This window comes from Rhamphochromis longiceps, linkage group LG8, assembly GCF_057381845.1.
Source record: "Rhamphochromis longiceps isolate RC_006_pf linkage group LG8, R_longiceps_female_GT1.1, whole genome shotgun sequence".
Taxonomy (NCBI): Eukaryota; Metazoa; Chordata; class Actinopteri; order Cichliformes; family Cichlidae; genus Rhamphochromis; species Rhamphochromis longiceps.
Genome location: NC_140564.1, coordinates 29,718,120 through 29,730,035, shown reverse-complemented (window position 1 = coordinate 29,730,035; position 11,916 = coordinate 29,718,120). Strand labels below are relative to the sequence as shown.

At 44.8% G+C, this 11,916-nt stretch overlaps 2 protein-coding genes across 2 annotated transcripts; one reads left to right on the top strand and one right to left on the bottom strand.

Moving 5' to 3' along the window:
• Window positions 1–5,112: 5,112 nt before the first annotated feature.
• On the bottom strand, window positions 5,113–8,148 carry g6pc1a.1 (glucose-6-phosphatase catalytic subunit 1a, tandem duplicate 1). Its single transcript, XM_085416957.1, has 5 exons — window positions 7,769–8,148; window positions 7,554–7,663; window positions 6,912–7,017; window positions 6,710–6,825; window positions 5,113–6,365 (listed from the first exon to the last, which is right to left on the bottom strand). The coding sequence occupies exons 1-5, from the start codon at window positions 7,984–7,986 to the stop codon at window positions 5,857–5,859; spliced, it is 1,059 nt and encodes a 352-aa protein (XP_085273083.1). The 5' UTR covers window positions 7,987–8,148; the 3' UTR covers window positions 5,113–5,856.
• Window positions 8,149–9,059: 911 nt separating this feature from the next.
• g6pc1a.2 (glucose-6-phosphatase catalytic subunit 1a, tandem duplicate 2) lies at window positions 9,060–11,657 on the top strand. Its single transcript, XM_085416956.1, has 5 exons — window positions 9,060–9,342; window positions 9,433–9,542; window positions 10,097–10,199; window positions 10,516–10,631; window positions 10,790–11,657. Exons 1-5 carry the CDS (start codon window positions 9,110–9,112, stop codon window positions 11,290–11,292), a joined length of 1,065 nt encoding a protein of 354 aa, XP_085273082.1. The 5' UTR covers window positions 9,060–9,109; the 3' UTR covers window positions 11,293–11,657.
• Window positions 11,658–11,916: the final 259 nt, after the last annotated feature.

Genomic DNA, 11,916 nt, shown 5'->3' with positions numbered 1-11,916 from the left:
AGATCAAGTGGTGCTTAATGGGATCACACTGAATGGGTGTCAGATAGGAAGGTTTTGAGGCAGCTTTACTCACATGTTAAGCAACTCAAAACTTGAGATTCCTAAAATTTAACTAACCAGCAGATTATGATATAGATTAATTGGCTACTTTATTAGGCGCACTTTTTCAACTTCTCATTAAGAGAAATATCTAATCAGACAACTGCATTGCAGCAACTCGACACTTTCAAGTATGCAGACATGGTCAAGAGAGCCAATTGAAGTTCAACCTGATTATCAGAATTGGGGGCGGGATCATTTAAGCAGCTTTGAATGTGAATGTTGATGCTACACAGGCTGGTCTGAGTATTTCAGAAAGTGCTGACTGCTAGGCGGTTCCTACACAACCACCTCATGTTTACAGATGATGACTGAAAAATAGAAAATATCCAGTGACCGGCAGTTCTGTTGGAGAAAATGCCAAAGGTCAGAAGAGAATTGAAAAGAAACTGAAATAACTCCTTGTAATAACCAGGTAGAAGAACATATTGAACCTTGAAGCTGCAGCAACAGCAGGAGATCACATTGGTCAACACTCCTGTCAGCCAAGATTGGGAAAGTGAGACTACAGTTCACAGACTGGAAAAACATTGCTGCATTTCTTTTTTTTTTTTCTTTTTTTTTTGGGGCCTCTCCCGTTTGGCTCTTTTGCCATCAGAATTATTGTCTAAAGGCAAAGAAAGATGCCCAACGGATTTACTTTACCAAACTGACCATCCCAGCCTTGCCGTAATGGTCCATTTGATTCACCTTTTATTGTTTATTTTATTTTCACTTACTGAATACGGGACAGACTTGACTGGGGGAAAGAAGGGGAGAAAGAAAGAGGGGAAGAGAAACAGCTGAGAAGAGGGACGGGGGAGAAGGGCAAAAGACAAAAACCAACAGAACGGGCAGAGAAAAAAAAGAAATAAAAAATGCATATATCAATCACCTGGATCACCTGCTGAGAAAGAAAAAAGAAAGCAAGCAGAAGAGAACAAGAGTAATAGAATAAACAACATCACAATGATATATGGGAATATGACAGTAAATACTAAATATTAAACATTATTGTGCAGCACATAAGATCAACAGAACACAGTGTGCTTTGAGGTAGGAGCCAAAAAGGGTGTAGTTTGTGGGTGTGATCACCCGTGTGTACACCTGTGAGCATGGACGCGCTTGTTTTTTGTTTTTTTAAAAGGTTCCTTCATGTAATAATCTGCTAGAGGGTGTGGGGGGGCCACAGCCCCGTCCTCCAGGGCGTGAAGCAGGTGTGGAGGAGATCAAAACTCCAGACATCCAGAGGCCCCCAGAACACAAGAGACCAAGGAAGACCAACAAAGGGGCAGCTGCGCCACTGTCCCGGAAAGAGCTGAGGAGAGTCCCAGATGAGGGCTCACTCAGCAGCCGCGGAGCAGAAGCCAGGGGGAGTTGCAATGACGCGCCCGTGAGCTCCGCCGGCAGCCAGCCGTGCCTGAGTGACCGAGCCCCAGGCCGAGAGGCCGGGGGCACCCCACCTCCGAAGTGGCCCGAGCGAGCCCCAGGCTCCAGGCCCCGATAAGCGGCCGCCAAGGAGTGAGCCGGTGTGTACCTGGACGCCCATCCCCGGACACAAAGAACCACCAACGCACCGATGTCTGAGGGGGTCCGCCACTGGCAGGGGAAGTGGTGGTAGGGGGAGATAGGCCTCCAAACCTTGGAGGGCCTGAGATGTCCCCAGAGAGGTGGCGCCTGACACCCAACCTGACATATAGACACAGACATACAGGCACACACAGATACAAACATCCATTCCCACCCTCATGCTCTCATATGCACTTACTCCACACTCAACCAACGTGGAGACAGACATAAAGAGACGTTGTACACACGATCACACTCCCCAAGCGTACTCTACAAACCGGGTCTAGGTACCCTCGCCCCTGGAGGGGGGAACTGCACCCAGACCCAGGTGGTGTTTCCCTTTTCCCTGCGGTGGGGGGAGGCAGACCGCCCCGACTCCGCAGCAGCAGGAAGGCTCCACACTCCAGACCGCAGTCGGACGGCCAACTCCTCCTCCTAGCCCCCCTGCTCCAGCAGGTCGCAGAGAACGGGGGTGAGAGAAGACTCCAAACCTCCCTCCACCCGCTCATTGTAATGTTGATGCATGTGTGTTCTAAGGTGCATTTAAAACCCAGGAGGGCATGGAGCTACCTGCCAGAGAGCAGCAGGTAAGCGTATGGTCCCTCCTGCTAGCCCTCAATGTCTACGTGTATTTAAAATTGAGAGGTGGGCAACGATGCCAGGGGTGGGGTGTACACCCTGATGGTACTTTGGACTCCGTGTATCGTGCCCACCCCCAAGATCCTATATGTATGTGTAATGAGAGTGTGAGTAATGTGAATGTCTAAGTTGTGGGATAAAATTGAGGCAGAGGCAGCCAGAAGGGGACGGGGGGGGGGGGGGGGGGGGTAGCCTCCTCTGCACCCTGGTGACATACCCCTACTCCAAGGCCCTGCATGTGTGGGTGGTTGTGGTGGAGCGGGAAGAGGGAGGCAGCTGGAGATGGGGAGGGAAGGAAGGGAGGGGCAAGTGACCCCTCCCTGGGGCCAGCTCCCCCGCTGACCCCAGTAGGCACCCCCATACTCCGCGACCCGCCAGGGAAAGGGGGCCCAGGCCCATCCAGACCGGGCCCAGTGCAGCAGCGCCGCCCGGCCCCAAAGAGCCCGGGACAGTCCACCCAACCCCACCACAGAGAAAACTGCACCCACCCCACCATCCACTCATCTTCCAGACTACATAAGACAATAAACACCCAGGCTGAGATCTTCCTCCACCTCTCCTGTATCTCCCCCTCCTGCAGAGGGAGCTCCTGAGGAGAGGAAAGCTCCTGCAAGATGTGACAATCTCCCCCACCAGTTGAAGAGCCCCCCAGGTGGCTCGACGCACCGGCGGCACCCTGCTCCAGGGCTGGGCCCCCATGCACCCACCCGCCCACAACCCCGGCAACACACCAACCAGGACCCAAGCCCCCGAGGCCCAGTCCGGGTCCCAGCCCAGAGACGGAGCGCCCCCAGAACCTCACGCCCATCCCGGACCCACCCAGGGCCAGCCAGGCTACCAGGTCAGTAACCCACGTCCGTCAGCACAGACCCTCCCCTAGCCCCGCTGCACGCAGCCGCGAGGAAACAGTCACCGGAGAGCCAACAGAGCCCCTAACCGGACATGACCGCTACCCCGGGTTGAGCCCCCCAAGGAAGATGCCTCCGGGGAACCCCCCGACGCCCTAAGCCTGTCCCTACCCCCACACCAATCACAGCATTTCTGCTGCACATAGTAAGGTCAGAATTTGGTGCAAACATCATAAAAGCACGGATCCAGCCTACCTTATGGTTCAGGTTGACGGTGGTGATGTAATCAATACCTGAGCATTGTTTCTGACCATGTCCATCTTTTTATAACCACAGTGACCCATCCTCTGATTGTTGCTTCTAGCAGGAGAACGCCCCGTGACACAAAGCATATGTTTCGTTTTTTAAATTATTTATTATGGCATTTTTTTAGCCTTTATTGATAGAGAGACTCTGAAGTTAGACGGGGAAGCAGGCAGAGATAGAGGGGAAGAGATGTAGTTACAGTTTTGTGTTTGTCATTAGCTTTTTTAACATTTGGTATTGTTGTGGTATTGTTTTTACTTCTGTTTAGTTTTGATTAATTAGTTCAGTTTGTATTAATTTGGTGCTAGTTTTAGGTTTAAGGCATAATATGGGAATTGTATATGTCAGAGGTAAGTCTTACACACTTGCACTCTTTGCAGTTAGACTAACACCCAAAGTTTAATGCTTTTCTTAACTTTGAAAAGCTGACAAGGGGCATGAAGGACTTCACTGATCAGACTAGACTGTGCATATTTGTGAAGCGTGTTTTTTGAAGCACCTTTTATGCCGACACTTCTTTTTATTTATTTATTTGGTCCAGAGCTGCATCTTTAAGTAAATATAGAAAAGGTTATGTGAGGATGAGAAGATATTGAGGAGAACAACCAAGGCGAGCTGACTATTGTGACTGTAAACTAATGTAAACAGTTACTCAACGTCCCTGACGTAGTTGTGAGGTCTATACCCTCTGTCCCCCTGCCTCCTAGTCACACAAACGCAATGCAGCGTACCTGTACAAAGAACTCCCATATAGCTTCTTGAGATAAGAACCGGAAATAACTAGAACAGCGTAAGAAGACAATGAGATAAAATGATCAAAAAAGGAGCACTTGGCATTTGCTGGTGGGATGTGTCGTGATAATCACTGGGTCCTGTTAAGATTAAGTATGATTTATTTTGTAAAACAGTGCAATGCTGATCAAACCTTTGAGGCATGATAACGTGGGGCTGTTCTCAAAAACAATGCCATATAATGACAGTCTCTATCTGCTTTATTAAGCTATGTTACAGTTTGGTTGTTCCAAGCTCTTCCAAGAATGCTTCTTTGGTAGATTAAGTCTCTTTATGTAATCCCAGACTGGCTCCATGATGTTTAGATCTACGAGATCTAAGTTATCTGATGCAGGACTTCATGTCCAGCAAAGTTACCACAGCGACTACCTTCAGTTTCCTACTTTTTCTCATTACCACAGCAACTTTAGGTGACCTATGATTGCATTCAGTTGGACTTTACGTTGCAGTTTCACAATGTAATTAGCGGTTTTATAGAGGTGTGTCTGTGATAATATGATAGTGACCTTTGTTTGCAATCCTGCTGATCTCAGTACCATACATCCAAAGCTGCTTCGATGGTTCGTCACCTGAGCAAGGTTCTATTTTTAAAGCCTTATGAGGCCCACGTGTTGTCGGCAACGCTTTCTGCCCCTTGACCCTTCATGTACCTTTGAAAGCGCATGGCTGTGGTGCGAGGCAGTGTCACTATGTGGGACTGCCGAGTGAGTGGAGCATGCTCTGGTTAATATTTAATGGTTGTTCTGGCCAGAGAATTAATCAGTATCAGTCTGAGACATACTGAGAAAACTGCCAGGGCTGCACCGCACTTCTCAAATAAGCACGAAAACATGATTACAAGAAACAGTTTTTATTTGTTTAAAAAATACTTTTTTTGCTGAGGTGGTGGCTGCGTGTATGTGTAAAAATCTTTATCTCATATATACTGTGGGTGTTAAAGAAGCTTACAATATTACAGACACTGAAAAGACAGTTATTCTAAACATGAAAACATGACTAAATGTAATTTGATGGACAAAAATAAACCATTGTTCAATTTCAAGGAGGTTAATTGTAATAATTGTAGCAGAAGTCCCAATAAGACCATTTAGAAAACAATTATTAGAAAACATTTGTAGAAAATGTTCATATTTTACTTAAACCCAGCTAAATTAGAAGGCTGCTAGCACTTTGTAGGTCCAGGAAAGATTGAGCTTAGCTTAGCATATCCAAAAAAACAAGACCACTTTTTGTGTTTTACTTTTACCCTTTATTGCTCATACCGTGAAGGGGACGCTTCTTATTTCTTCAAATTGAACAAATGTGGTCTATCAGTGAGCTTTACAGCAATTATCTGAAAGTGCTAGTTGGGTGTCTACGTCCTTTTTCTGTCCCTAAGTAGTCTAGATTCTGGGAATGGTAACATCCAATTAAATGTTATTGTTCCAATCAGTAAAGTAGCCTTTTCCCTCTGCTCCTAAATGGTAACAAGGCCAGCACAATATCTTCAGGCATTCCAAAAACTCTATAGCAAGTTTCCTAGATATGGAGTTAACCTAGACCCAGATTAAAACAGATGTCTATTAAAAATGAGAAGTAAGAATCCTTGTAAATATAGAACATTAATCCTCCAGTTGCCTTAAAGCTACAAGTTTTTGCCTTCTGTCTTTACAGGGTAAATCTTGCTGAGAGCCCAAGGCACCAAAGTAGTTGGGATTAAAAGTGCAACGGCACTTTTACCAAAGGAAAGGGCATAGAAAGTCATATGGTTTTCAGGGGAAAATGTCCATCCATCTAACAGGTGAAGCAGGGATACAGAGATGACAATACATCCAATCCTCAAAGGGGCGCTCATAATCCTCATCTTGGTTGTCTTGTAGAACGGTGAGTGCAGACCGAGCCCCAGACCAAACAGGCTGCCCATGTTCCGCAGGAGGCTAGCAAAGGGGGCAGAGTCTAGGTGAACCCACTCTGGCCTGATGCACCACTTCTGGGCTTTCTCCATGGTCCACAGCAGGTCCACATCCAGAGCTTTAAGGAGCACATAAAAGCCAACAGCAAAGGAGGTGAGGAAGAGGGTAATTAAGAAGTACTTCTTCAGGCTTGCGCTGTAGATCCATTTCTCCTTGGAAACAACTTCAGCTACCAGTGTGCCTAAGACGAAAACAGACAAGGTGGTTTATTAAACAGGGACAATGCGTAACATGTACACTCAATAAAACAATATTTGAAGTTAAAATGGTCTAAATATATCATATTTTTGTAATTTTGAGATTGCATTTACACCTGAGCCATATTTTAATTCTTCTTCTACAATATTTCTTTGTTTGATCTTTGGCATTTGCTCCTAAAAATATGATATTGGTAGTTGTAGGCTACATAATCACTCAGTAAACTTAATTTCCAACCCTCGCAAAATGTTTTTATGAAAATTCTGCACATCAAAGTCTTTGTAAAAGTCAACACTTTATCGACTAGAGTTCTTTAGATGGACTGACCTGTAATGATTCCTGCAATAACCTGGTGTGGGAAGTGAGCAGCCATGTAGACCCTGGAAATGCATACCACCAGCTCGACCAGGCCCATTAGCATCCACAGGCCTATATACAAAAATCTGACAGGGACAACACTGATTGTAGGTGCACAGAACCTAAAGACTCCAGAGAGCCAGAAAAGGTGATTGTATTAACACAGACTCACCTATATAGCAATGGGGGGCACTGTTTTTCTCTTGCAATAGAGAGCAGTGCTGTTACCATGACATACCAGACACCAGCTGCGCCCATGGCATGACCTGAAGGACTTCCTGCAAAGAAAGAAATTGGGCTTAGTATTTTCTAATTTAGAGTGAAAACCGATCAGTCGGTTCTTCATCTATCGTGACGACCAATCCTCGTCAGACTGGTGACCAGAGTAAGCGCAACACCAAGTCTGAGGTGGTTTGAATATGTCATATTTTGCTGAAAGTTGTTGGTATCTTTTATCTTTTTCTTTCAGTTTCCAGAACGTTTAATATGTTCTGGAAACTGAAGACTGAAGAAAAACACTTGCACCTTGTTACCTTCCCTTCTACTATTAGTATAAGGACAGAGATCTCTCAAAGAAACTGGAGCAAGATAAAAGGCACTACAAGTTTATTACCTATTTATCACCATTAAAGTCATGCCCATTCACAGAAAGTCGTGTACAGTTGCCAATTGTTACAGCTATCACCTGGCAATGATATACTGGAGTATTTATCAGACTAATTGTGTACTGTGCCAAATAAATCTTATCATTCTATTATGACAGACTGGTTCTGTTCAGTTTTCATGCGGTCCGCATGCCTGTCATGAGCTCTACCTGGTCCAGTTTCACATGTGATGGGGAACTGCTGGAGTGAAGGGGCCGGTCCTGCTCCATAAAACTTGGTCTCGTGAACCCACCAATAAGGTCTTTCCCCAAATAGAACCCTGCCACAGTGAAACAAAAAAACAGGAAGCAAATCATGCAACCGTTCCTTTTTTTAATGTTTAAGTTTTAAGTTTAATTCAAGTTGGACCCTTTCACCCAGTTACCATTTTAGGACCAAGTTGAGCCAGTCTCCGATGACAGCCACCCAGATGAGCCTGAGTGCCGTGTCCCTCCGCAGGTGGAACCAGATCGGGAACAACCAGAAGAACGTGGTGTGCAGATCGGCCACTGTGGATGCCAGGTCGAACAAACCTTCATATTTGCCATATCTGGTCTGCAGATAGACAGCCAGCTCAACACCCCAGCTGTGTAGAAGATCCATTATATCACAACCCAGACCTCTTTCTGAGGACGATGCTGTGAAAATATTGTCTCTTTATTGGGTTTTTTCTTGGTTAGGTTTCAGCAAAGCTCTTTGAGGCCGTCCTGTCCGTTCTTCCACTGAATGATTCCCACTGGACTTTACTCAAGGCTAGCAAGTTTGTTTAACTTTGCAACAGTGCAGACAGGTCACTTAACCTTTACACCTCAGGGGGCCCCCTTGCTCAAAGCTATCGTAACAGAAAGCAACAGCTGCCCATGGACAGATTGCAGACTTCTAGCAAAGACCCGTTATCTCTACTTGTGCCTGAACCCTAATGTGAGAAACAACAAAATGGTTTTGAACTTTTCGTAAACATATCTCTGGAAACAGAACAAAATATGAGCTCATCTGTGCAGATGTCCCCACCAGACCTTTCTTTCATAATAGTGCAGTACCTTATGTTCTACCTGCTATCTATTTTTTTCTTTTTCTGTTTTGTCACCAACTATCTCATCAGCTTTGTTTCATCCCAAACTCACTCATTTAATCATTGATCTTCTTATGTAATATAGAAATAGCTTACTCCATCATTCTGAACGGCGGCATGTTTTCACTAAAAAAATCAATGACATTACTGATAAATTATTAGTGAGAATGTGCAGAATGTGAGAATGTAAGAAGGGAAAATATGAAAAACACGGCTATCCTTTATTAATGCCAAAGTCAAAGCCATGTGGACAAAAATGAAGAAGACGAAGATCACATTTAAAAATAGTCTGTGGGGCAGCAGAAAAAAAATCTCTCTGCAAAGTGTTTAATTTGGGTCACACTTGAGGAGGACAGCCACTGATCGATTGACTTCCTCTCTCCTGTGACTCTCTCTGTACAGTGATTCTAAGATACTGATTGACGTTTTGTTTTCCTGTTATCTTCCCAACTTGTTTGTGTGACATGCCTCCCAAACTCTAGTGACTGTCAGTGTTTTATTACACATGCGTAAGGTCCAAAGATCAGCGTGTGCATGCGTTTGGGTAGTGGGTCCGTCCACTATAAAAACAGCCAGCTGTCTCGCTGATAACAGCACTCTCTGTTCTTCCACTCACACATCACTAGACTGAGATTTCTTCCTCTTAACGCTAAGATGCTTAATGCCGTGATGGACGCTGTGCAGGGTTTCGGGGTGAGCAGCACCCACTACCTGCAGACCAACTACAAAGATGCCCAGGGCTTGTTTCTCTGGGTCTCCTGGGCGGCTGATCTGAGGAACACCTTCTTCATCTTCTTCCCCCTTTGGTTTCACCTGCGGGCTTCAGTGGGCATCAAGCTGATCTGGGTGGCTGTGATCGGAGACTGGCTTAATTTAGTGTTCAAATGGTGAGCGTATTTTTTTAACTGATATATAATCGTGTGAAATAAGCTTTCTTTAGACCGTAACTCAATGCATGTTTCTGCTGTCCTCTTCAGGATTCTGTTTGGAGAGAGGCCGTACTGGTGGGTCCACGAGACAGCCTACTATGCAAACTCCGTGCCCCCTCACATTGAGCAGTACCCAATGACCTGTGAGACTGGACCAGGTGAGAGACACCACTGTTCATGCACGGCTGCATTAACTTGCGTGAGGGTAAAAATAAACCGACTCCCATTAGCCCACAGCTCCTCTCACTCTGCATGTGTTCCTGCCTGAAGTTTACTTTGAAGTAAATTGGCCGAATCAAATAAATTATCATTCTAAAGATCTAGATCTTGGCACTCATCCTCAAGATAAAGCCCTAATGCTGTCAGGTGATATTGTGCTTAATTCGTACATATCACAGAAAGAACGTTTCTTTTGTAACCTCTGGTTTCTGTCTGCCTTTCTGTGTGGAGTTTACATGTTTCCCCTGTGACACAGTCCATAAACATGCATGTTATGTTATTTGCAGTTAGGTTATTTGGACAGCAGCCAAATATATGAGCTTATTGAGTTGTTTAAAATCAAGTTAAAATAAAATAGTGGCGATCTTTTTCATTCATTTATTACTTAGGTTAAAACAAACAACAAAACAAAAGAATCTAATGAATGAGCAGTGCAGGTTGCTCTGGCCCACGTGTTAATAACTGCCTTCCTCCGTCTGTCTGTGTTACCTAGGCAGCCCCTCTGGCCATGCTATGGGAGCTGCAGGAGTCTACTACACCCTGGTGACCTCGATCCTCGCCATCATGACCAGCAACAAATCCACAAACAGTCAGTGGTGAGTCTATAACTTTATTTTTCCTTTCTTGGCCCTGCCGATTTTGGTGTTGTTTACCATTTTTCTCCATTCAGAGCTTATCGCTCTGGACACGCTATCTGTTCGGTGCTGGGGTTGATCATTGACTTCTGAGAAGTATTGACTGAAAACAGGGTGTTAAACACGGGTTGTTTTGACGTGCGGGCAGCTGAAGTTCTCATGAGAAGAGAAGAATAAATTTGTTTATTGTTACAGTGCTTCAAAAGATTTTCTTTCATGTAATCTTGAGCTGCTGGAAATCAATGAATCTAAGCTGTGTGAATTTGTACTTCAACAGGTATCTGAAGGCTCTTCTGTGGACGCTTTTTTGTGGGGTCCAGGTGTGTGTCTGCCTCTCTAGAGTCTTTATTGCTGCCCACTTCCCCCACCAGGTCATCGCCGGTCTTATCACAGGTGAGTATTTTTACAGTTTCAGTGAACAGCTGGCTATGCCTCAGTCATTCAGTAAAATATCTAGTCAGAAATATAGTCAGTTATTAAGCCTGCAGCGGTATAATAAGTAACGCAAAATATCCGCCTCTGCTTTCCTAATGTGGATCATTGTTTTCTAGGTATGATTGTGGCTGAGGCCTTTAACAGAACTCAGTGGATCTACAGCGCCAGCATGAAGAAGTATTTCTACACGACTCTGTTCCTCACCTCCTTCGCTGTTGGCTTCTATGTGCTGCTCAAAGCTCTGGGTGTGGACCTGCTGTGGACCATGGAGAAAGCCCAGAAGTGGTGCATCAGGCCAGAGTGGGTCCACCTGGACACCACGCCCTTTGCCAGCCTCCTACGCAACATGGGCACGCTGTTTGGCCTGGGTCTGGGCCTGCACTCTCCCCTCTACACCGAAACCAAAAAGAGCAGCAGCCTGTTGGTCAAAGCAGGATGCATCATCAGCTCTCTGCTCCTGCTGCACCTGTTTGACTCCTTCAAGCCTCCTACACATACCGCGGCCCTCTTCTACCTGCTGTCCTTCTGCAAGAGTGCCATTGTGCCACTGGTCACTGTCAGTATCATCCCATACTGTGTGAACCGATCTCTGAGCCAGCACAACAAAAAGGCAGTGTGATCACCAACTTCATATCACAAAGACTAATGAAAAGGAAATCTCTTCCTATTGAAACACATTCCTTTGGTGCTTGTTTTATCCACACTGCCACGTAATCCTCAGGAAAAGCTTTGAGATCAACAGGAAAATGCATTTTGTGTTATTTGGACACTGAACCTTGAACATTGTGTGACACTAAGTGAAAGCACTATCCAGGCTGCCCAGTGACACTCACAAAGAACTATTTTGAATATGCGACAACACGATAATGACGCTTGTCCTGGACGGTCATTCACGACTTCAGTATAGTATTTTAACTGTATTAGTAATGTATTTTTTCAATGTCATAGAAAGTATTTTTGGGACTGTTGAAATATTTTTAAATAAAAATTTTGTAAATGTTAAAAAAAACGATTTGGTTCATTTTTAAAAATGTGCAATTACTGGAATGTTCCTTTAATACTTGACTAATGACCATTTTCTTCCACTTAGACTAAGACTTAGATTTATTCTGTTTTTCTCACCAGCACTGGAATATCTGTTAGCGTATTTTTTTAATATGTGCACCACAATTTAAAAAAGTCACCGATTCCAAATTTTACTCAGATACTCAGCTTTCTTAAAAAAAAATCACACAATAAGTAT

Coding starts and splice junctions, on each gene's coding strand:
- g6pc1a.2 (XM_085416956.1), top strand. CDS start 9,110: ATGCTTAATGCCGTGATGGACGCTGTGCAGGGTTTCGGGGTGAGCAGC. Junction 9,543..10,096: donor GACCTGTGAGACTGGACCAG/GTGAGAGACACC, acceptor TGTGTTACCTAG/GCAGCCCCTCTGGCCATGCT. Junction 10,200..10,515: donor AAATCCACAAACAGTCAGTG/GTGAGTCTATAA, acceptor GTACTTCAACAG/GTATCTGAAGGCTCTTCTGT.
- g6pc1a.1 (XM_085416957.1), bottom strand. CDS start 7,986: ATGGATCTTCTACACAGCTGGGGTGTTGAGCTGGCTGTCTATCTGCAG. Junction 7,018..7,553: donor CACATGTGAAACTGGACCAG/GTAGAGCTCATG, acceptor CTTTCTTTGCAG/GAAGTCCTTCAGGTCATGCC. Junction 6,366..6,709: donor TATTGCAGGAATCATTACAG/GTCAGTCCATCT, acceptor TTTTCGTCTTAG/GCACACTGGTAGCTGAAGTT.